General features: G+C 41.1%; 1 protein-coding gene across 5 annotated transcripts in view; it reads left to right on the top strand.

Annotated features, from left to right (window-relative positions):
• SERHL2 (serine hydrolase like 2) overlaps positions 1-22,272 on the top strand; it is a 99,361-nt gene that overhangs the window by 12,638 nt on the left and 64,451 nt on the right. For 4 of the 5 annotated variants that reach the window (XM_029590374.1, XM_029590373.1, XM_029590372.1 and 1 more), the window contains exons 3-5: positions 6,979-7,128; positions 12,864-12,977; positions 14,837-14,878. In XM_029590374.1, coding sequence (XP_029446234.1) covers positions 6,979-7,128; positions 12,864-12,977; positions 14,837-14,878 — 306 coding nt within the window. The remainder of the gene's footprint in view (positions 1-6,978; positions 7,129-12,863; positions 12,978-14,836; positions 14,879-22,272) is intronic. The other variant, XM_029590376.1, reaches the window with a different exon arrangement.

Raw genomic sequence — 22,272 nt, 5'->3', positions numbered from 1 at the left:
GCAGTTGCTTACAGCCCAGGACCTTTCTCCGGATGAAGCAGAGCAGGCTAACTGTATCGAGGCTGCGGTGGCGTACACGGCTGATGCCTTATATGATCTATTGCAGACTTCCTCTCGTACTATGTCGGCTGCTGTGTCGGCCAGGCGGTTGCTTTGGCTTAGACGCTGGGCGGCAGATGCTTCCTCTAAGTCCCGTCTGGGTTCCTTTCCTTTCAGGGGGAAGTTGTTGTTTGGAGAAGAATTGGATCAGCTCATCAAGGACTTGGGGGATAACAAAGTTTATACGTTGCCCGAGGATAAGTACCAAAGGTCGCGCTCCTTCTCTAGTTCCAGGGGCCGGTTTCGGGGCCAACACCGGTACCGTGTGGGAAGGGGGGGTCCCTTCCCACAGAGACAGCAGACATCGCGGTTGCAATCTTGGACACCTTCCTTTCATGGCAGGCGGCCTCAGAGGCCGGGCTCCTCGCAGACCTTTACTCCATTCCAACTTCCTCTCCTGGAAGTTGCTATTTCTGGCCGTACTCACCTCTGCAAGACGTGTCAGCGAGCTGCAGGCCCTAATGCACTACTCGCCATATCTAGAATTCTATCACGATGAGGTTACGCTGCATACACATCCCGCATTCCTTCCTAAAGTGGTATCAGTTTTCCACCTCAACCAATCCATTACCCTTCCAACCTTTTACCCAAAGGCACATAGTAATGAGGCAGAGTGTAAACTACACACATTGGATTGCAAGCGGGCACTTGCTTACTACAAGCGCCGCACGCACGCTGAGCGCAGTGCCTCCCAGCTCTTTGTGTCATTTAACCCTAACGCTCCAGGACTTCCGGTTTCCAAAAGGACCCTTTCGTCTTGGATCTCAAACTGCATACAGTTCTGCAATAAGAAATGTTTGGAGACCTTGTCTGCCTCCCCTAAGGCTCACCAGATCCATGCTATGGCTGCTTCTATAGCTCACCTGCATGAGGTGCCCATTCCAGACATTTGCAGAGCTGCCACCTGGTCTTTGCTGCACATGTTCACGGCTCACTACTGCTTGGAAAAGCACACCACAGCTGACGCATACATGGGCAAAACAGTTCTGAAAGCGGGCTCATCTTAATGCTGCAAAGTCAACAGAGATGAACTGTCCACCGGTCTTCTTTACTATCTTGAGCATACTACCTCAACTCATCATAAACTGTGTTTTCCATAGATAGCATATGAATTAGCCATGCTGACCCTCCTGCTTCCCCGAACAGTTGGTTACTACTTTCAGTTGCTTGGATACGGACTGAGAAGGATGGGGGAAGCGGGGGAGGATCCAAGCAGGCACACTACACTGAAAGACTCTGTGTTCTAAGAGAGCTCCGCCACCAAGCTGCCCGGAGGACGTCCCAGACAGCATGGTTAATTCATCTGCTATCTACGGAAACACCGTTTATTGTAAGCAGACTTGCTCGTTTTCCATGAAGTAGCGCAGCTGGATAATTTCCTGAATAATAAGGACGTCCCCAACGTTGGTAATGGGAATATTAATGTAACTGCTTAGGTCCTTGAAGTATATAGGCTTGTTAATGTGGAGTTTGGATTTTTCTGTTTCCTTTTTCTCTCTCTCCCCATTTGTGATATGATATAGATCTTTAGCTCTATATTGTTCTGTGAAACTTTTCTTGTTTGGCAATTGTAACTAAATAATCTTTTTTTCTGTAACCAAGGTTAATTACTTAGAAGACATGATTTAAAACTTAATAAAGAAAAAAAAAAAGGGCTCCAGGGGTGATCTGGGAAACTATAGACCAGTGAGCCTGACTTCAGTGCCAGGAAAAATTGTGGGAACTGTTATAAAGAATAAAATCAGAAAACATTTAGATAGACATGGTTTAATGGGGCATAGCCAGCATGGATTTGCCCAAGGGAAATCTTGCTTCTCAAATCTACATTTTTTTGAAGGGGTGAATAAACATGTGGACAAAGGTGAACCAGTAGATGTGGTATATTTGGATTTTCAGAAGGTGTTCGACAAAGTCCCGCATGAGAGGCTTCAAAGAAAACTAAAAAAAAAAAGCCATGGGATAGGAGGTGATGTCCTTTTATGGATTGCAAGCTGGTTAAAAGACAGGAACAGAGTAGGATTAAATGGTCTGTTTTCACAGTGGAAAAAGGTAAACAGTGGAATGCCTCAAGGATCTGTACTTTGGACAGGTGCTTTTTAATATATTTATAAATGGTCTGGAAAGGGGTAAGATGATTGGGGTGATCAAATTTGCGGATGACACAAAATTATGCAGATTAGTTAAATCTCAAGTGGATTGTGATAAATTGCAGGAGAACCTTGTGAGATTGGGTATCCAAATGGCAGATAAAATTTAACATGGACAAGTGCAAAGTGATGCATATAGGGAAAAGTAATCCTTGCTGTAATTACACAATGTTAAGTTCTATCTTAGGAATTACCACCCAGGAAAGAGATCTAGGCGTCATAGTGGATAATACATTGAAATCATCGGCTCAGTGTGCTGTGGCGATCAAAAAAGCAAACAGAATGTTAGGAATTATTAGGAAGGGAATAGCAAATAAAACGATGGATGTCATAATGTTCCATGGTGAGACCGCATCTTGAATACTGTGTGCAATTCTGTCCGCTGTATCTCAAAAAAGATATAGCTGCACTGGAGAATGTGCAGAGAGAGGCAACCAAAATATGTGGCATGGAACGGCTGCCCTATGAGGTAAGGCTAAGGAAGTTAGGACTGTTCAGTTTGGAGAAGAGACGACTGAGGGGGATATGATAGAAGTCTACAAAATAATGAAAGGACTTGATCAGGTTAATGTAAATCGGTTATTTACTCTCTCTTAATAACATAAGAGCATGCCATGCTGGGTCAGACCAAGGGTCCAAAAAGCCCAGCATCCTGTTTCCAACAGTGGCCAATCCAGGCCATAAGAACCTGGCAAGTACCCAAACACTAAGTCTATTCCATGTTACTGTTGCTAGTAATAGCAGTGGCTATTTTCTAAGTCAGTAGAAGGATTAGGGGGCACTCCATGAATTTAGCAATTAGCTCATTTAAAACAAATCAAAGAAAATTCTTTTTCACTCAGTGCATAGTTTATTCATTGCCAGAGGATGTGGTTACAGAAGTTAGTGTAACTGGATTTAAAAAAACGTTTGGATAAGTTCCTAGAGGATAAATCCATAAACTGCTATTACAGTAATTAATAAGCAATAGTAGCTTGTGATTTATCTAATGTTTGGGTATTTGCCAGGTACTTGTGACTTGGATTGGCCACTGTTGGAGACAGGTTCCTGTATGTACCCGGATCAGTTCAGACTCCTGGGTTTTGCCTCCCTTCCAGCAGATGGAGACAGAGAAAGTTTTACTGATGCTGCTACTTAACCACATGTGCTATCTGCAGTTCCTCAGTATTTCTCTGTCTCCAGCAGATGGTAGATGGGTGCACACCTGCAGTTCTGTGACTGAGACTTTTTTTTCTTTTTGAGCCTTCCTCCCAGGGTTTTTTATTTTTCTGAATCCTAAGGAGTTCTCCCTGTCCGGTTGAGGCGGGTGGGCCGGGGGTTGGTGACCCTTGTGTGTGCCCGACCCATGCCACTGTGGAGTGTAAATCTGGTGGTCTAGATCCCTCCCCTTCACGAGGCTGCTTCAGCGGCTGCAGGCTCTAGGTCCCTTTTTTGTCTAAGACAGCATATTTGTTTTCTTATAGGTGCTTTCTCAGTGCTGGCACTTTTCATTAAAGTTTGAAAAAAAAAGACAGGAAACCACTAGTTTTAATTTTGGCTGTTACTGTTTAGTCTGGCTGAGCAGCTTCCTCCTTTTCTAGCACAGCGGTAGGTTTGGTTTGTTTTTTTTTGTTTTGCAGCTGCGTTCCTAGTGCTTCACGGCACCTTGCAGTGATGGGCCAGGGGTCAGCATGTCACGTGGGAGGGGGTCCTAGTCCACCAGTACCTGGACGACTGGCTCGTTCGGGCAAAGTTGGAGGACCTGTGCGTGATAGCGGTCAACAGGGTCTTGTCTGTTCTCACCTCCCTCGGGTGGATAGTCAATTTCTCAAAGAGCAACCTCAAGCCCTCTCAGGTCCTCGAATTCTTAGGAGCATGCTTCGACACTCATGTGGGCAAAGTTCTGTTACCCGAGACCCGTGCCCTCAAGCTCATGGGTCAAGTCCAACATCTATTCTCTCACGGTCCCCACGGCTGGGGATTATCTCCAGGTTCTGGGAACTATGGCTTCAACTATAGATTTGGTTCCCTGGGCCTTTGTGCATATGCGTCCTTTGCAGAAAGCTTTGCTATCCCGCTGGAAGCTGGTCTCGGAGGAGATTCAGACACCCTTACCACTTTCCGATATTACCATCGATAGCATGCAGTCGTGGCTCTCTCTCGGCCTCCTGTTGAAAGGGATGCCCTTGCAGATACCTCAGTAGATTGTTGTGACAACGGATGCCAGCCTCTCTGGCTGGCGAGCAGTGTGTCAGAATCAGTCTACCCAGGGACGATGGACCCCAATCCAGTCTCAGTGGCACATCAGTCGTCTGGAGACCCGAATGGTCCGTCTGGCTCTCAAGACTTTTCTGCCCGTGATCCATCGCAAAGCTGTGCGAGTCCTCTCCGACAATTCCACCACAGTAGCTTACGTCAATCACCAGGGGGGCACCAGGAGTCATCCGATTGCCCTGGAAGCCAGCAAGCTGCTAGCTTGGGCGGAGCGCCATCTGGAATGGCTAGCGGCCTCCCACATTGCGAGGAAGGAGAACACTCAAGCAGACTTCCTCAGTCGTCAGCATCTAGACCCCCAAAGAGTGGGAATGGTCCAGAGAGGTGATGGATTTGATTGTGTACAAATGGGTGGTCCCTCACTTAGACCTCACTTAGACCTCTTCAGCCGCAGAAGGGAGCACTGCTCAGAAGGAGTGGATGTACTGGTCCTTCCCTGGCCTCACGATGTCCTCCTTTATGTGTTCCCACCTTGGCCTCTGGTGGGAAAGGTACTCAGAAGAATAGTACTCCATAGGGGGCTGGTCGTCCTTGTGGTGCTGGAGTGGCCTCTGAGACCGTGGTTCGCGGATCTGGTGAACTTCGCTTCGGACGGTCCTCTCCACCTCGGCCATCTGCCAAACCTGCTCCAACAGGGTCCAGTATTTTTCGATCAGGCGGATCGCTTTTGTCTAGTGGCCTGGCTTTTGAGCTGCGGTGACTAAGGAGGAGGTTATCTCCACTCTGTTGCGGGCCTGTAAGACTTCTACCTCTCTGGCTTATATTCGGGTATGGAGAGTGTTTGAGACTATTTGCGCTGAATCCAGAGTTCCGGCGCGAAAGGCTTCAGTGTCCCAGGTTCTCTTCTTCCTGCAGAATGGTCTCTCCAAAGGTTTGTCTTTCAATTCCTTGCAGGTACAGGTTTTGGCGCTCGGTTCCCTCCTTGGGCGGGTCGATGGTTACGTGTTGGCGACCCGGCCGGATGTCATTCGGTTCCCCAGGGGGGCTAAGCACTTGAACCCACCTGTCTGGGCTACTTGTCCGTCGTGGAGCCTTAACTTGGTTCTTTGCGAGGCGCCCTTTGAACCGCTTCGGCGAGCCACACTTAAGGATCTGACCCTTAAGACTGTCTTTCTGGTCTCTATTTCCTCAGCCAGGAGAGTGTCCAAGCTCCAAGCCGTATCTTGTAGGGAGCCTTTCCTTCTCTTTTCTGATTTAGGTGTTTCCCTCCAAACAGTCCCATCCTCCCTGCCAATCAGTCAGTGGAGCTCCCTGCTTTTTCTCCAGAGGACACTGCGAACACGCCTGGCATGGATCTACGGCGCCTTGATGTGAAGAGGGTCCTACTGCAATATTTGCACGTGACGAATGATTTTCGAGTCTCTGATCATCTCTTTGTCTTATGGAGCGGGCCAAGTAAGGGGAATAAGGCTTCTAAAGCTACTATCGCTCGCTGGCTAAAAGAGGCGATTGCATTGGCGTATATTTGTCGGGACCGGCCGGTTCCGGAGGGCTTAAAAGCTCACTCTTTACGTTCTCAAGCTACCTCTTGGGCGGAGAGTCTGTGAGCCTCGCCACAAGAAATCTGCAGAGCAGCTACTTGGAAATCCCTATGTACCTTTGCGCGTCGTCATCACCTCGATGTTCAGGTGCCAGTCTTTGGCTCTTTCGGCAGACAGGTACTTCGAGCGGGAGTGTCTTGGTCCCACCCTGTTTAGGGAAGCTTTGGTACATCCCACTGTCTGGACTGATCCGGGTACGTACAGGGAAAGGAAAATTAGTTCTTACCTGCTAATTTTCGTTCCTGTAGTACCACGGATCATTCCAGACTCTTGTCCTGACTACATTTACATTGCTACGTCTGCTCGGAATTTTTCTTTCACAGGTTCTTTTTGGGATTCTCTACTTCCTATTTGAGCTTTAAGACACTGGAAGTTCATCCGAATTGTAAGGCACTGGAGATATCTGCTATATATATATTGATAGCTGTGTAAGATCATTTTTCATACATGTTTGAATTTCTTGTTTCATTTTGATAGTTGTTTACTTGCATGATCTTATCCTGGTTCTCTGCTATTTTGGCTGCTTTGATATCGATTATACTGAAGGGACGCAGGGTGAGCACTGTCCTGATAGAAGATACCTTTTCAGTTTTTCTCGGTCTCCCTCTGCTGGACAGGAGGCTCAACCCACTGTCTGGACTGATCCGTGGTACTACAGGAATGAAAATTAGCAGGTAAGAACCAATTTTCCTATATTTAGCAAAATTTCCAGTTTTTCCACTTCTAGACTTGGGGGGAGGGGAACGGCTTTTGTGGTATCATCCCATTCCCCTCCAACCTTCATATTTTCAGATGTGGAGTGGTAAGAGAGAGAGCCTGGAAAATTCAGGCAAGTAACTAGAGGTTACTCCTGCCCTGGCAATCCTGGAAAATTATTCATTAAACATGCTCTGTTAAGTTACTACACAATGCTGAATTTATTTCTGCTTTGGTTTCAGGTGTCACAACAGAAATGAGATTGCCAGTTCCCTTGGGCTTTCTTGCAGCCAAGGCTTGGGGTCCTCCAGAAGGCCGTCCAGTGCTGTGCCTGCATGGCAGGCTAGACAATGCCAATACTTTTGATAGGCTCATCCCTTTGCTCCCAACAGGTGAGAAGCGATGGGGATAACGGTCATTTTAGCAAAAGCAGGATTAGGAAATTGACCAACACTTGGTATCATAATTAATCATTACATTTTTTTTTAGTCACTGTGACCAATTGGATGAAGAGGGACTATAGAAAGTAACTGCACATCATAATCAAATTTTTTATCATTAACTAAAGTTTATCTAAAATGCACCAGGTATCAAGCTTTCTATTGTATAGATCCATTCTTTGTGGAACAAACTACCACAGGATATTAGGGCAGTATTTCTCAATTCTTTCTTGGAGGCACACCTAACCAGTCTAGTTTTCAGGATACCTATTCTGAATATGTATGAGATGTATTTGCATTCAGTTGTATGCAAATCTACTTCATGCATATTCATTGTGGCTATTGTGAAAACCTGACTAGAGGAATACTTGTGGTTTCGTAGGAGCCAATCAATCTAGCTTATTAGGTGTTCCAAAACACAGCAAAAGCTTTTACTTGAGAATAGTTAATTTTTGTTTTAAATTAACTTTTTTATTGATAATTGTATTAAATATTATTGTGGATTGTATATAATTCTCTTGTAACCCACTTAGGATGTTATGATACAAATTAAGCAGGCTATAAATCAAAGAAAATAAAAATGAATACTGATCAAGCTGTTTATCTGCCAGTTACAGCTATCAGATGCATAGAAGATGTGGTAGGCCTGATTGATAAACTGAAGAGTAGTAAATCACCTGGACCGGATGGTATACACCCCAGGGTTCTGAAGGAACTCTAAAATGAAATTTCAGACCTATTAGTAAAAATTTGTAACCTATTAAAATCATCCATTGTACCTGAAGACTGGAGGGTAGCTAATGTAACCCCAATATTTGAAAAGGGCTCCAGGGGCGATATGGGAAACTACAGACCAGTTAGCCTGACTTCAGTGCCAGGAAAAATAGTGGAAAGTGTTCTAAATATCAAAATCACAGAACATATAGAAAGACATGGTTTAATGGAATAAAGTCAGCATGACTTTACCCAAGGCAAGTCTTGCCTCACAAATCTGCTTCACTTTTTTGAAGGAGTTAATAAACATGTAGATAAAGGTGAACCAGTAGATGTAATGTATTTGGATTTTCAGAAGGTATTTGACAAAGTTCCTCATGAGAGGCTTCTAGGAAAAGTAAAAAGTCATAGGATAGGTGGCGATTCCTTACGTGGATTACAAACTGGCTAAAAGACAAGAAACAGAGAGTAGGATTAAATGGACAATTTTCTCAGTGGAAGAGAGTGGGCAGTGGAGTGCCTCAGGGATCTGTATTGGGACCCTTACTTTTCAATATATTTATAAATGATCTGGAAGGAAATACGAGTGAGGTAATGAAATTTGCAAATGATACAAAATTGTTCAGAGTAGTTAAATCACAAGCAGATTGTGATAAATTGCAGGAAGACCTTGTGAGATTGGAAAATTGGGCATTGAAATGGCAGATGAAATTTAATGTGGATAAATGCAAGGTGATGCATATAGGGAAAAATAACCTATGCTATAGTTATACAATGTTAGGCTCCATATTAGGAGCTATCACCCAAGAAAGATCTAGGCGTCGTAGTGGATAACACATTGAAATCATCGGTTCAGTGTGCTGCGGCAGTCAAAAAAACAAACAGAATCTTGGGAATTATTAGAAAATGAATAAAACAGAAAATGTCATAATGCCTCTGTAATCACTCCATGGTGAGACCGCACCTTGAATACTGTGTACAATTCTGATCGCTGCATCTCAAAAAAGATATAGTTGTGATGCAGAAGGTACAGAGAAGGGCGACCAAAATGATAAAGGGAATGGAACAGCTCCCCTATGAGGAAAGACTAAAGAGGTTAGGACTTTTTAGCTTGGAGAAGAGACAGCTGAGGGAGGATATGATAGAGGTGTTTAAAATCATGAGAGGTCTAGAACAGGTAAATGTGAATCAGTTATTTACTCTTTCGGATAATAGAAAAACTAGGGGGCACTCCATGAAGTTAGCATGTGGCACATTTACTAATCGGAGAAAGTTCTTTTTCACTCAACGCACAATGGAATTTGTAGCCAGAGGATGTGGTTGTGTAGCTGTGTTTAAAAAAAAGGATTGGATAAGTTGTTGGAGGAGAAGTCCATTACCTGCTATTAATTAAGTTGACTTAGAAAATGGCCACTGCAATTACTAGCAACAGTAACATGGAATAGACTTAGTTTTTGGGTACTTGCCAGGTTCTTATGGCCTGGATTGACCAGTATTGGAAACAGGATGCTGGGCTTGATGGACCCTTGGTCTGACCCAAAATGGCATGTTCTTATGGGAATATAATCACAGCAAAACTCTTTTCTAACATAACGCCAAGTGAAAAACAATATTTCATAAAAATTATCTGGAAAAAACTCATCTCAAAATGAAAATATATCTTCTGAAGTTTTTGTAGATATCCCTTTGAAACCGCTTTTGCGCAATGTGGTCCATGTGGAGGAAAGAATCTGGCAAATGTTTCCTTTGACTTTTCTGTGGACTATATAAAATATATTTGTATTTTAAGATGAACATTTTTAAATATTTTTTTTCTACAATATTGTTTTTCACTTGCACTTTTATGTATGATAGGAGTTTTGTTATATTCTCTGTGTAACTGATAGCCGAAACTAATAAGTAAACAGCTTGTTCAGTATTTTCCATTATAACTTTTTCTCCTTTCTGTGTTCAATTGGCCTTGCAAAGTGCTTAAATACGTTTTTTACTTAGATTTTTTATACATGATTTATTGTTGACATCTTATCTTATGATATTTTTGTGTTTGATTTTTATACTTTTTTAACTTCTTTTGTTTCACCTATAAATAGAACCTGTTGTAGTTTTGTTTTGTTTTTTGTTGCAAATCTCATTTTTTGACTGCATCCCTCAGCCATGCTTGGGTTAACCATGGGAGACAGCATAGAAGCACCCCAATTTAACAACCATTATAGTTTATAACTGTCTTCCAAATACTTTTTAAACAAGAACATCACTTCAGAAATAACACACAACCTAGAAAGGAAAAAAGTGATCTTAAAGGGTTTGCTGGTTTTATTTGCCAACTGAATTATCGCAGCTGGTTTTGAGAATACCCCTAACTAAAATCAGCCAATTCACCATTTTGTTTTTCATTTTGAGTTCTTAAAAAACCCCACAAATATGGTTCCATTATTTGGAAAACAACAAACAAAGAGCCACTACATGATCCTGTGTGTCCAACTGCTTCAATGCTCTTCACCAACTTTATAAATGAATAAATGATTTTTTAATATTATATATATATTTATATATTTTATCAGAACTGCATCAGCAAGCCTGGCGACGTGCTCAGTGAAATCTAAGCCGTCCGGTCTTTTCTATCATTTGCGGTTCGATAAATTGTAGAGGAGCACTGAAGTGCTTTTAATTAGCCTCGAATGAAATATCTGTTTATGCCCATCAAAGTATTTTTGTATCTTTAAATTTGACTCTACATCGGCCGTGTTTCGCAACTACAGCATTGCTTCATCAGGAATCAATATCATATCAGAATTTTTGATGATCACCTACGAGCAGAAAAAAACATATTGTCAACTCTACAATAACAGAATACCATATAGATAGTACTTAGCTTCGTTGGCAACCTTTTCTTGGAGGATGCCAAGTCTCAAACAATTTTCAGAGTCGGGACAGAGACCGCATTCAACCAGTTTGAAGGATTAAATAGCTCGCTCTTTTTTATGACATGATGACATCATATCCTGTCAAAAGCGTTCTATCTCCCAAGCTACCAAAACCCGGACCTGTCGGGGAACCTCACAAGAAAACATTCAATTCAAGTGCAGCATTGAGACCAGCTGGATGTACTGTGTCTAAAAAATGAATCCACCTTTGTTCGGCTTTTAACAGCAGGCCATTGAAATCACCTCCTCGCCACAAAGGATAAATCTGTTCTAAGACACAGGCTTTAAGATCCTCAAAGGTATGAGAACGTTGTAGACAATGAGTGACCAAGGGTGCTGTGACGCGTCCTGTGCTGATGCATGAACGATGTTCAATCAGGCGCGTTTTAAAAGCCCGTTTTGTTTTCCCAATGTACCACAGATTACAGGGGCACTGAATGATGTAAATTACTCCGATTGACTGAAAATCTGTGATACTTCTCAAAAGAACGGTCTTGTCTATTTCTCTATTCCAGTCAAACAGGTTGAATGCCATCTCTGTTCCAACTCTGAAAATTGTTTGAGACTTGGCGTCCTCCAAGAAAAGGTTGCTACACCAACGAATCTAAATACTATCTATATGGTATTCTGTTATTGTAGAGTTTGACAATCTGTTTTTTCTGCTCGTAGGTGATCATCAAAAATTCTGATATGATATTGACTCCTGATGAAGCAATGCTGTAGTTGCGAAACACGGCCGATGTAGAGTCAAATTTAAAGATACAAAAATACTTTGGCATAAACAGATATTTCATTCGAGGCTAATTTTTAAAGCACTTCAGTGCTCCTCTACAATTTATCGAACCGCAAATGATAGAAAAGACCAGACGGCTTAGATTTCACTGAGCAGGTCGCCAGGCTTGCTGATGCGATTCTGATAAAATATATAAATATAAAAAATCATTTATTCATTTATAAAGTTGGTGAAGAGCATTGAAGCATTGGACGATACCTTTTCCATTATTTGGGATACATAACAATAAAATACAATGATAGATGAGGGCCATTAAGCCCATACAGGCTGCCCAGTTTATTTCCTGGTATTATGCCTGAGACACCCATTCATCTCTGGCTTTGCCATCAGAGATCCTTGGGGTGTAATACATGCTTCCTTGAATTCCATTGCTGGTTTATATCTCCACTAGAAGGCCATGCCACTTAGAATCTTTTCAGTATAAACTTAAGATGTGTTGAAGAGAAAGCAACCTTTATTTGTTAAAACACTTACCAAAATGGTGAGAAAAACACATTTCATAATTGGAGCATTATGCTGTAGGGCTCTTCTGATGCCCTGGATACAATATGATGTATTATTGTGGGCTGAAAAGAAACATTTAATAGCAGCAACTAAAAGAGAAAAGTAATTTATTAAGATATCCCAGGAAAGTATAATTACCAGCAAGGGCAATTCAGGAGTAGTCTCAGTGAACATTAGTGATTCAATAGGTTAAATAGGTCACCACCTCTGATTTGCACACCAGTGAGTTAGCTACTTAGTTAATACAACATTTTCCTAATTGATTGGCATTATAATTTCATTTCATATATGCTAATGATAGAATCCTTGTAAGTCATGTGATTTCTTGTAAATTGAACTTGGAAGGCAGAAATAAAACTCGGTGCTGACTCTTAATGTACTTTTTGACTTGTTACATACTTTTTAGCATTGGCTATTCCTACAAGTCTAATCATTGTAATATGCAAGTACTGTCAGCTTGTAAGATGGTATGTAAACACTCACCTTTAGCTTAATTTTGCATTTCTAAGTACTTTTTCTAGGTGAACTTGCAGCATTGTCTTCTCCAGAACATTTCTTTAGGAAAAATGTGATAAAATCCATAAAAGTAATGATTTACATTGTGACTTGCCTTTGCCAAACATCTCTGCCTCTTCACCGCACTGAGAAACCACCTTTTTAGAAGTATATTTTTCATAAGAACTTTGCAGAGCACCCTTACATGTCACTTGAGACAGACTTGTGTCCTCTTCTGTTTTTTTATTTTTCCCCAGACTGCTATTATGTGGCATTAGATTTCTCTGGCCATGGTCTGTCTTCCCACTGGGCTGCGGGCTTCATGTATCATCACTTTAACTATGTGCTGGATGTGCTTAGGGCAGTGGAAGGTAAGCAAGAAAGTGGTGACAGCCCTGAATATCTGGATAAAATATCAGGATGTTACCCAATCAGTAGGTTTTGTTTTTACTATGGGCTTCTTAATGGATTATTAGATTTGTAATTTTGCAGTAGTTTTTACTCCTGTTTTCTTTCTCTCTCTCCATGTTCCCTAGATCACTGGGTGAAAGAGGCCATTGCTGGTAGAGTCCTGGAAGCAGGACTGCCAACTGTTAGTGTAAAAAAAAAAAAAAAAAAAAAAGTTGTCCATAAAAAAAATGATTTCATATCAGTAAAAACATTGTGAGAAATAGGGCTTATCTTCAGTGCTGTGGGCCAAGGCTTTGCAAGACTGCACTGCAGGAGTTGGGGACTGCATTGTAGTCTATAAAGGGGTGAATTTCAACATTGTACGTCTTACTGTTGCCATTTTATATACAGTTAAACATGTCTGAAAAAAAAAAAAAGGTTAGGTTTGAGTGGTTGTCAGTAAAGCTCTGGCAGGTGATAAGTTAGAAAAAAAAAAAACCCAACAAAACCCCCCCAAACAAACCATTTTTATGAGTTGGCAGCCCTGGCTAGAAAGGGAACCTCTGAGACAGAATTCTTCAGAGCTGTTCATATACTGGGAGAAGTCAGTGTGCCTAGCTTCCCCAGGAGAAGGAGAACTAAATATTGCTCTTAGTTGTTTACCTGAGGTTCCAAAAGCTGGTACTGATTTATTGATTTCTTCTGATAAATTAGATGTTTCTGTACTGCTAGAAAATTCCCAGGAAGATATTGTGGCTAGGGTTACCTTAATTGTAACTTTTGCTTTGGAAATGGATAGGGATCTGGTTTTGAAACTTTTTGTAGGAATAGGTCTCTCTCCTTTTTAGGAGAGAAAGTAAGCGTGTTTCCAGATCTCTCCAAACTACATAGTTGCCAAGGAAATCCTTTTTGCAGTTAAAGCCCCAAGTGTCGGGCTTGGGTGCCTCTTCTGTCCTCAGATTTTCCTGTAAATGTGTAGTGGTACATCAAGGAAATACGTTTATCTTTTATAACTTTTTGCAGTTGAAACGATTTCTTGACAGTAAGACTAGTACAGACTAAAGTTTAATTTGCTCATAAATGAAGGAATTTAATTTGCTCATAAATGAAGGAATTGTCCAATGTAAAATGTTGAAATTTTGCCAATGCTGAATCATCTGTCTCTCCAATTTTGGACTTGAATTTACCATAGTATTACTCGCATAATTAGTGCATATTTAATTGTAGTTTCCTCTTTTATGCTTTTCTGTTCATAAGATGACTTTACTTGTACTGCAATTCATTTGTACTTATAAAAATTCTATAAATAAAGAGGTTCATATTCAACCTGGAAGTGACTAGTTAGCCAGATACACCTGGATATTCAGCAATGTGACCACTGAATACACCAGTCTATTTTAAAGTTAGCCAGATAAGTATATCTGGTTAACTCTTGGACAGCCTTATAGCGTGATCAGTTAGCTGCATATGCGGCCTACTCTGGCTCACCCCAAAAAGACTTCTGCCTGCCCCCAGACCACCTCCAAATTATGACTAGAATTAAGCCACATACAGCTACAAATATTGCTGCTTTGCCATTTAGGCAGATAACTTTTCATTTATACTTCTAAATGGCTTCTGAATATTGGTCTCAAAGTTAGTTTGGCATCTGGCCAAAAAGCAGCATGGTTCTCAAACTTGGAGAATTAAAGGTCTTTAATGCTAGTATTACTCGCATAATACATTTTTCGCATTACCATCTTTTGTACTAATTCATAGCCTATGTGTCAAAATTAGGATGTTAGAAAGTTAGCTAGGGCTGAGTCTGAACTGGCCTCTCTTTCTCTTTTCATGTTTGTAGCCTTGAACTGGAGCAGGTTTACAATAATGGGCCATAGTCTGGGTAAGTAAGCTATCTCACTTTGTATTCTTACATTTTCTCTTACATTATCCCTGATGGTAACTCCTGGCAGCAGAGGTTCCTTATCTTCCTGCTAGACCACTCATTTACTACTGGGATTTCCCACCCCTCAGCTGATGGAGAATGAGGACACATTTTTCCTATGACATCATCCCTGGCTATAAGGGAGGTGTGGCCATATTAGTTGTGTGTAGTCTCTGTCTCCAGTAGCTGGACATGCAAGGACTGGTGTATTAGTTATCTCCCAGATTCTAGGTTAGGCCTCACCCTGGTTGAGGCCGTCTGCTCCTGGAGCAACAGTCCCTTGTGGACTGATTTCCCTAGTAGAGCCCATTTTGCAGGAAGTCTTACCTGCTTGAGTAAGCCCTTGGGGCTGATCTCCAGTGGTTTAGGGCCCTGGTTGATCGCCTTAGTGTAGGGCACTCTCGGGTCTCGGGACCTGGTTGAGTCAGAAAGGATTGCCCTCGTCTCCCTTTTTTTCTGCCTAGGCTTGAAAGGGCATTTAAGGCTCCCCCCACCCTTTTTGTCCTTCCTTTCCCTTTGTTCTCTTGCTCCAAATTATGCCAAAAAAAGGAGAAGAGCAAAGTGAGTTCATGCTAGCAGGCAATCCTGGGCTTGCTGTTCTAGGGCATGGGTAATGCAGAGGGAAAGAACAGAGGGAAATTGCTAACATGGGAGGACTTGTGCTGGGCTGCCATTGCTCCATAGGTTGAATCCATACACACATCCTCAAGCAGCACCACACTTAGGGGCAGCAATTGCATGGTTTGTTGAACCTGCTGTGTTTTGAGCGTTGTGGGCTCCTTCTGCCCAGTCTGTAATAGCATAGAAGCCATGTGTTCGTAGACCACAGATATAGGGGTTTCTCCTCTGGTAGAGCAAAGTGATCAGGCAGCAGCATGGGCAGGGTTGGAACTGGCCACAACGGAGGCTGACAAGACATAGGAACTGTGGGTGTTGACCACTTCAGCCCCACCTTCGTGGACTACCTCAGTTGGGGGGGGGGGGAGGAAAGGAATGGGATTGAAGTCTCTGTCTTTCCCAGTGGTAACAGTGCAGGAAGCCCCCCCCCCAGGGAGTGGCCTGTAGCTCCACAGGAGGTGTTCTCTACAGAATTTTACTGATGCACCAGGCTTCAGAAGTCTCTCAGAGCCTTTTCCTTGCATGGGGTCCTGAGACATATGGTTATGGCAGAATGAGTTCCCCCTCCCCCCAAGGAGGGCTTAAAGACAGCAGAATCATGAATACATTATATTTTTGCCAGTAGAAAACAAGACCAGTCTTCTTAGAGTTCCTCAGGTAGATGCACCGGTGTCGGCCACTACCCGCAAGACAACTATTTCTGTAGAGGCAGGGACAGTTGTGCGGAGGAAGTGACATCTGTATTGATGGCTGCATGATCGAGGCACTCCTCTCTCCAAAAAGCTAAATCCACAGTTATCAAAGCCATCTGAACCCAAAAAACACGAGGCAAGTACTTATTTATTTCTGCCGTTCTTAAAGATGACGACTAAAAAGAAAGCGTTAGACTTCCAACAGTTTTCTTATTCAAAACTGAACGAGTCAACCAAGACCTAGGGCGCTGCGGGCAGAGAACCAGAAGGCCTACATTTTTTTTTCCCCCCCCCCCCCAAATAAAATGTTATTGCAAGAGATGATAAAGATAACATATAAACCATATGTACATCCCAGTTCTCAAAAGCCAAGATATATAAAGTCATAAGTTTCTCCCACTTTTCTTTCTCCCCCCCCAGTTCTAAATCCTGATAGTACAAACTGAGAAATAAAGTACTACATGCCATGGAAGTATATGCAAACTTTCTGTGCCCACCACCTAAACAGTGTCACAAAATATAGGTACTAAAGATTCACAGCCTTCCATCTGACATATGGGGCCCATAATTTCTCAAAGTTGGCGAATGTTCTTTTACGCAAAGCAATAATTTTACTTAAGTTGTACACTGTATCAAGTTGCCTATGGACATCTGTTAGGGATGGCGCCGCAGCTACCCTCCATTTTAATGCAACAGTTCCCCTCACTGCAAGGAGTACCTGATGTACTAATAATTTAGACAAGATATTACCTTCAGAGATGGGAAGATTATCTTGCCAAAACTCACTGCAGCCTTGCAGTTATGGTTGGACAGAAAAATTTCCATCTCAGAAATTATATACACTATTTAAAACCTCAAATTTTATTTATTTATTTATTTATTTATTTATTTATGGTTTTTATATACCGGCATTCATGATATAATCACATCATGCTGGTTTACAGTTAAACAGGGGTGCATAATAAACTTCAGACAAGAACTATAGTGCGGAAGAAAGCAGTTACAAATAAAAAGGATGATTAAACTAGGAGAGGAGGGAAATAAAAGAAAAGGTTAACAACAGCTAAAAATATTTACAAAGAGCTGAAATTGAGCTGGCTGTGTTATAAAACTTGCTAAACTAGGTAGAGACCCCACTACATGTAGCTTATACTATTTCGTTAATTTCGTTAATTTGGCTTTAAAGAGCCTTGCTAAAATATTAGATCGCTTGAATAAAATTATTGGACAAATCATACATTCTGATCAAGCCTGTTTTTTTTTATACCAGGTAGAATGGCTTCAAATAATGTAAGAAGTTTACATAATTGGTGGCACAAAAGGGGAATATTAGCTCTCTCTCTTTCTACAGTGGATGCTGAAAAGGCTTTCGACGTGGTGCATTGGCCTTTCCTTTTTCACACTATGGAAAAAATTAGGTTTGGCTGTCACTTTTTGACATGGATACAAAAATTATATCTTAATTCACTAGCCTGCATTAAGGTAAATGGGGGATAATCTGGAAATTTTCAGCTAGAGAGGGGAACATGACAGGGATGTCCTCCTAGCTTCCTTACTATTTGTTCTCTTTCTAAAATCCATGGCCATTAGAATTAGATGAAATACTCAATTGATAGGCTTCACAATGGGAAATAATGACTATAAATTGTCCTTGTTTGCGGACATTAACAAAACCTGAAAAATCCCCGGTTGAAGTTGAAAAGGAACTGAGGGCATTCAGTAAGGTATCCAGATTCAAAATAAATTGAGAAAAATCTGAAATTTTAAATGTATCCTAACCATGTAATGTGGAATCTATGTCGCAACAAAAACACTCGTTTAGATGGGCAAATAGCAAAATCAAATATATTGGAGTATACTTAGGTAAAAGGATGAGGGATCATTTGGAGCTAAATTATTCACCCCTATTGCAAAGAATTAAACAAGATCTTAAAAAGAAGGAACGCTTATCTTTCTCCTGGTTGGGAAGGCTAGCAGTAGTCAAAATGAACGTTCTTCCCAGATTGACTTATTTGTTTCAAACTCTTCAGATTTTCTTCCCAATGACATGCTCAAGTTATGGCAGAAAAGAATATTTGATTTCTTTTGGTAGAAACGACCTCCTAGGATTGGCAGGAAAGGTACTATACATGTCTAAGGTTAATGGTGGGCTTAATGTGCCTGTGCCTAATCTTATCTGGTATTATGTAGCATCTCAGTTTAGAGCTGAGGTGGATTGGCATCAAATGAACAATTTCAAGCAATGGGTATCTTTAGAACATTGGCCCAATGCTGCTTTCAGTAACCTTATGGCAACCATGCCATTCAGGACGTTGGAATAATGAAGTGGCTCCTAGTACTCGCAATTCCTTAAATATTTGGAAATTATGGAAAGATAAAATTGTGGGCAGAAGACTGACTGAATTATTCCATAATACTACTTTTTCACCTTGTCTACCACTAAAGTCTTTTAATATTTGGAAATTGAGCAGAGTGACCAGGTTGGACCACATCTGGGAGCCAGGAGGGTTAGTTACATCTGAGAATCTAAAGATAAGATATCTTCCCAAAGATGAGTTCCTATCTTATATACAGATACATCATTTTGTAAAAAGGAAGAATATTGACTCACATCTCTCTCTCGGTAACTCCTTTTTTCGAGGGAATATTTATGCAAGTAGATAAAGTGAAAAGAGTGATATCTAACATATATACTTTATTAAATACAGATGCTAAGGATTTGCCTACACATTTAAAATTTTGGGAGAGATTTGGGATATGATTTATCTTCAGGGGAATGGTACATTGTATTTTTAAGGATTAGTAGATAATCTATCTCCATATTAATAACTGAAAATAGCTACAAACTTCTCTATAGGTGGTATTTAATGCCCGAGAAGTTGCGAACATTTTATCCATCTGTGGATAATAAATGTTGAAGAGGATGTCAGATGGTGGGCACTTTTTCACATATGGTGGGATTATACGATTATCCAGATGTTTTGGAACAGCACAGCATCTGTGTGTAACCCAGTGGTTAAAATAAAGGAGGGAGGTAACATTTTTTGTTAAATATAATAGCTGAAAAAATGCTTTGAAACTGAAATTTATGGTAAAATTGGCTATCACAGTATAGGGTTTCAGGGTTCCCATCCTTAGCTCTCAGCAAAGGTTTGTCAGCTGATTGGGGCTGCCAGAGCTCATGCTGGAACCTAGGAGCTGCTGTAAACTGTAAGTGTACTGTATCCATGGTTATCCAAGTGCTACAAGCTAAGCTGACAGGACAGTTGTTGCAGTTGGGATTCCCATCAGAGAGTGGCAGTTGAGAGAGACGGAGCAGAAGGGTTTTTGTGTCCCAGCTTTACCAGAGCCTGCTCAGAAACTTTAAAAAGTAAAGCACAGAAAGGAAGGCACACACCAGAGAGTGTACGAGTATTGTGTGTGTGTGAGTGTATGCAGAGAGTTTTCTAGTGGTGGAGTCAATGTATTCCGGGTAAGAGTTAGGATAAAGACAGTTAATCCTGTAACTGCAGTGCATGTGATTTGAGCAGCCTTTGATAGAAAATTCATGTACTATCTGAACCTGATAAGTGTGATTGTGAAGTGAATTTCTGTTCACACATCCAATTATACCACTGTATATATCCCTGCTGTATCTCTGTTTCTCCGGTATCAAAGGGAAAAGGAGAAATTAAAGCCCATGAGAGAAGTTTATCTCTTGAGAGAACATCTGCTATATGATAACTGAATTCTTGGTGAAAAGAGAAACAGCCTCAGTAATCTGGGACAAGGTATCTGGCAGGCTAAAATTGGGTTTAAGGATCAATTTTCCTAAACTGCTGGTCAAGTGGCTGGTAAGGTAAATGAGTAGCAATGCTGATTTAAAAAAAAAAAAAAAAAGTAGTATTTCAAAACAGCATCACTCACCTTTTGGACTCGACAGGACTGGTAGCCCCTCCCCCGATGACATCACGATGGGGCCGAGTTAAAGGGAAGTAAGTGTTCCAAAGGCAGGAAGAATTCTTGTCTTTTGATTTTCTAACCGCTACCACGGAGAAATTATTGCTTCCTACCTGTTTGCCATTCTGAATACTGGTCTGGGTGTTCTTGCTGTTCCGCGACTGTTCCATCCTTGGACTTGGCAGGACTGATATCCCCTCCCCCTGATGGCATCACAAGGGAGCCGAATTAAAAGGGAGTAAGGACGTCAAAGGCATTGTGCACCTTGTGCGCTTGCTGAAGGAGCTTGCAAAAGAAGCATTGCCCCTTTGCGTGTCCCTGAAAGTGATTTTTAGAGGTGAGGCTACTTGGTGATTTTGAAAGAGGGGAGGTTGGTATTTATTTGTTTGCTATTGAAAGGTGAAAATGGCCATATTTTGTTGTATTGGAGATGATAGGCATGGCATAGATCAGGAAAAAGTAATTCCTGTTATCTTGGGACAAGGTAGATATAGGCAAGGGAGAGTTGGAGGTCAATATGGGTGTGGGAGGACTGTTAGACAGAATGATCCTATATAGAGATCTTCTTTTCTTAAAACTTTTTTAAGATGCAGCAGTGGATGATTGCAGCTGCTGGGTTGTTTTTAAAATGTTTTTGGTTAATGCATGGTCAATTTCTAAAAAAAAAAAAAAAAAATACTTGTTCTTAATGATTTAATTAGAGTTAAAAAAAAAAAAAAAACCCAAACAAAAAAAACCTGATTGGGTGTGTATTATGGAGACATAGATTAAGGATACTGACTCAGTTATAAATCAGTTGGAGATGGAGGGGCATGATCTTTTCTTGAAGAATAGGCAGGGTAGGAGGGGTGGAGGTTTATTGATTCTGGGAAAGAAATCATTAGAATTAAAAAGGGTGACTATTGAAATAAACTCCTCTTATGAAATGTTAGTCAGATCTAGGTATTTTTCTGTATGTCCCCCGGGATAGTTAATGCGAGATATATCACCTCTGGTTGAGGGTTTTTCACATTTAATTACTGATCTTACTTCGACAATTGTTTTAGGGGATTTTAATATGCAAGTAGATGCTAATCCTTTAACATCTGCAGCTGAAATGTTTTTAGATTGTATGGGGGCACTAGGATGACAACAAGTAATTAGAGCAGGGGTCAGGAACCTTTTTGGCTGAGAGAGCCTTAAACGCCACATATTTTAAAATGTAATTCCATGAGAGCCATACAATATGTTTAAAACTAAATACAAGTAAATGTGTGCATTTTATGTAAGATCACACTTTTAAAGTACAATAAGTCTCTGAAAATATTACACCAGGCCTTAAGACACCAATACATCTCTTATTAGGAAAACGGACCAAGTCAGGCTGCTATAGAGTCCTACACAGAAAACTACACGCCAGCAGAAAACCTCACCTGAATCACGTGCTGTCCCTCACCTAACATAGAATAAAGAGACCAAAACGCATAACAAGAAGCATGCAGAAAAAATTGAATTGGAAACTGCAACAAGCCAGAGTCTCTGTATGCAGTGTAACAAAGGAAAAAAGAAACATCACCCATCCTTATAAAACAAATCAAGAAATATAAAATCATCAGCAGTAAAACTGTACTAACAAAAAGAACATATTTCGAAACAGCTGATGAGTGGAATATCCAATAATTAAAAACTCATATAAAACATTTCCAGATACCAACAAAATATTTCAAAATAGCAGACACAAAGACCCAGTAATGAAAAATAATAAGGATACAAAAATTTTTTTGCTCTGCATACCTGGGAACGTTTGATATCCAGGTGTCCTGAGATTGTTCTGAATTAGCAGGAGGCGGGGTGGTTTGCTTGGAACTTTCTCCTCTCTCAGTCACATACCAGCGCTCTCTCTCACACTGGCTCTCAATGACACACCTATACACACATGCTCTCAGTATTCACATATACACATGTTTTTTCTCTCTCACTTATATAGGCTCTTAATTACACATTTACACACATGCTGTCTATCTTTTCACGCTTACACACACACACAGGCTTTCAATCACATAAATACATGCTGTCTTTTTCTCTCACACACAGACTCTCATTCACATGCTTACAAACATGTCC

This window comes from Rhinatrema bivittatum, chromosome 2 (assembly GCF_901001135.1).
Source record: "Rhinatrema bivittatum chromosome 2, aRhiBiv1.1, whole genome shotgun sequence".
In the NCBI taxonomy this organism is placed as follows: domain Eukaryota; kingdom Metazoa; phylum Chordata; class Amphibia; order Gymnophiona; family Rhinatrematidae; genus Rhinatrema; species Rhinatrema bivittatum.
This window is presented reverse-complemented; position numbering and strand designations above follow the sequence as displayed.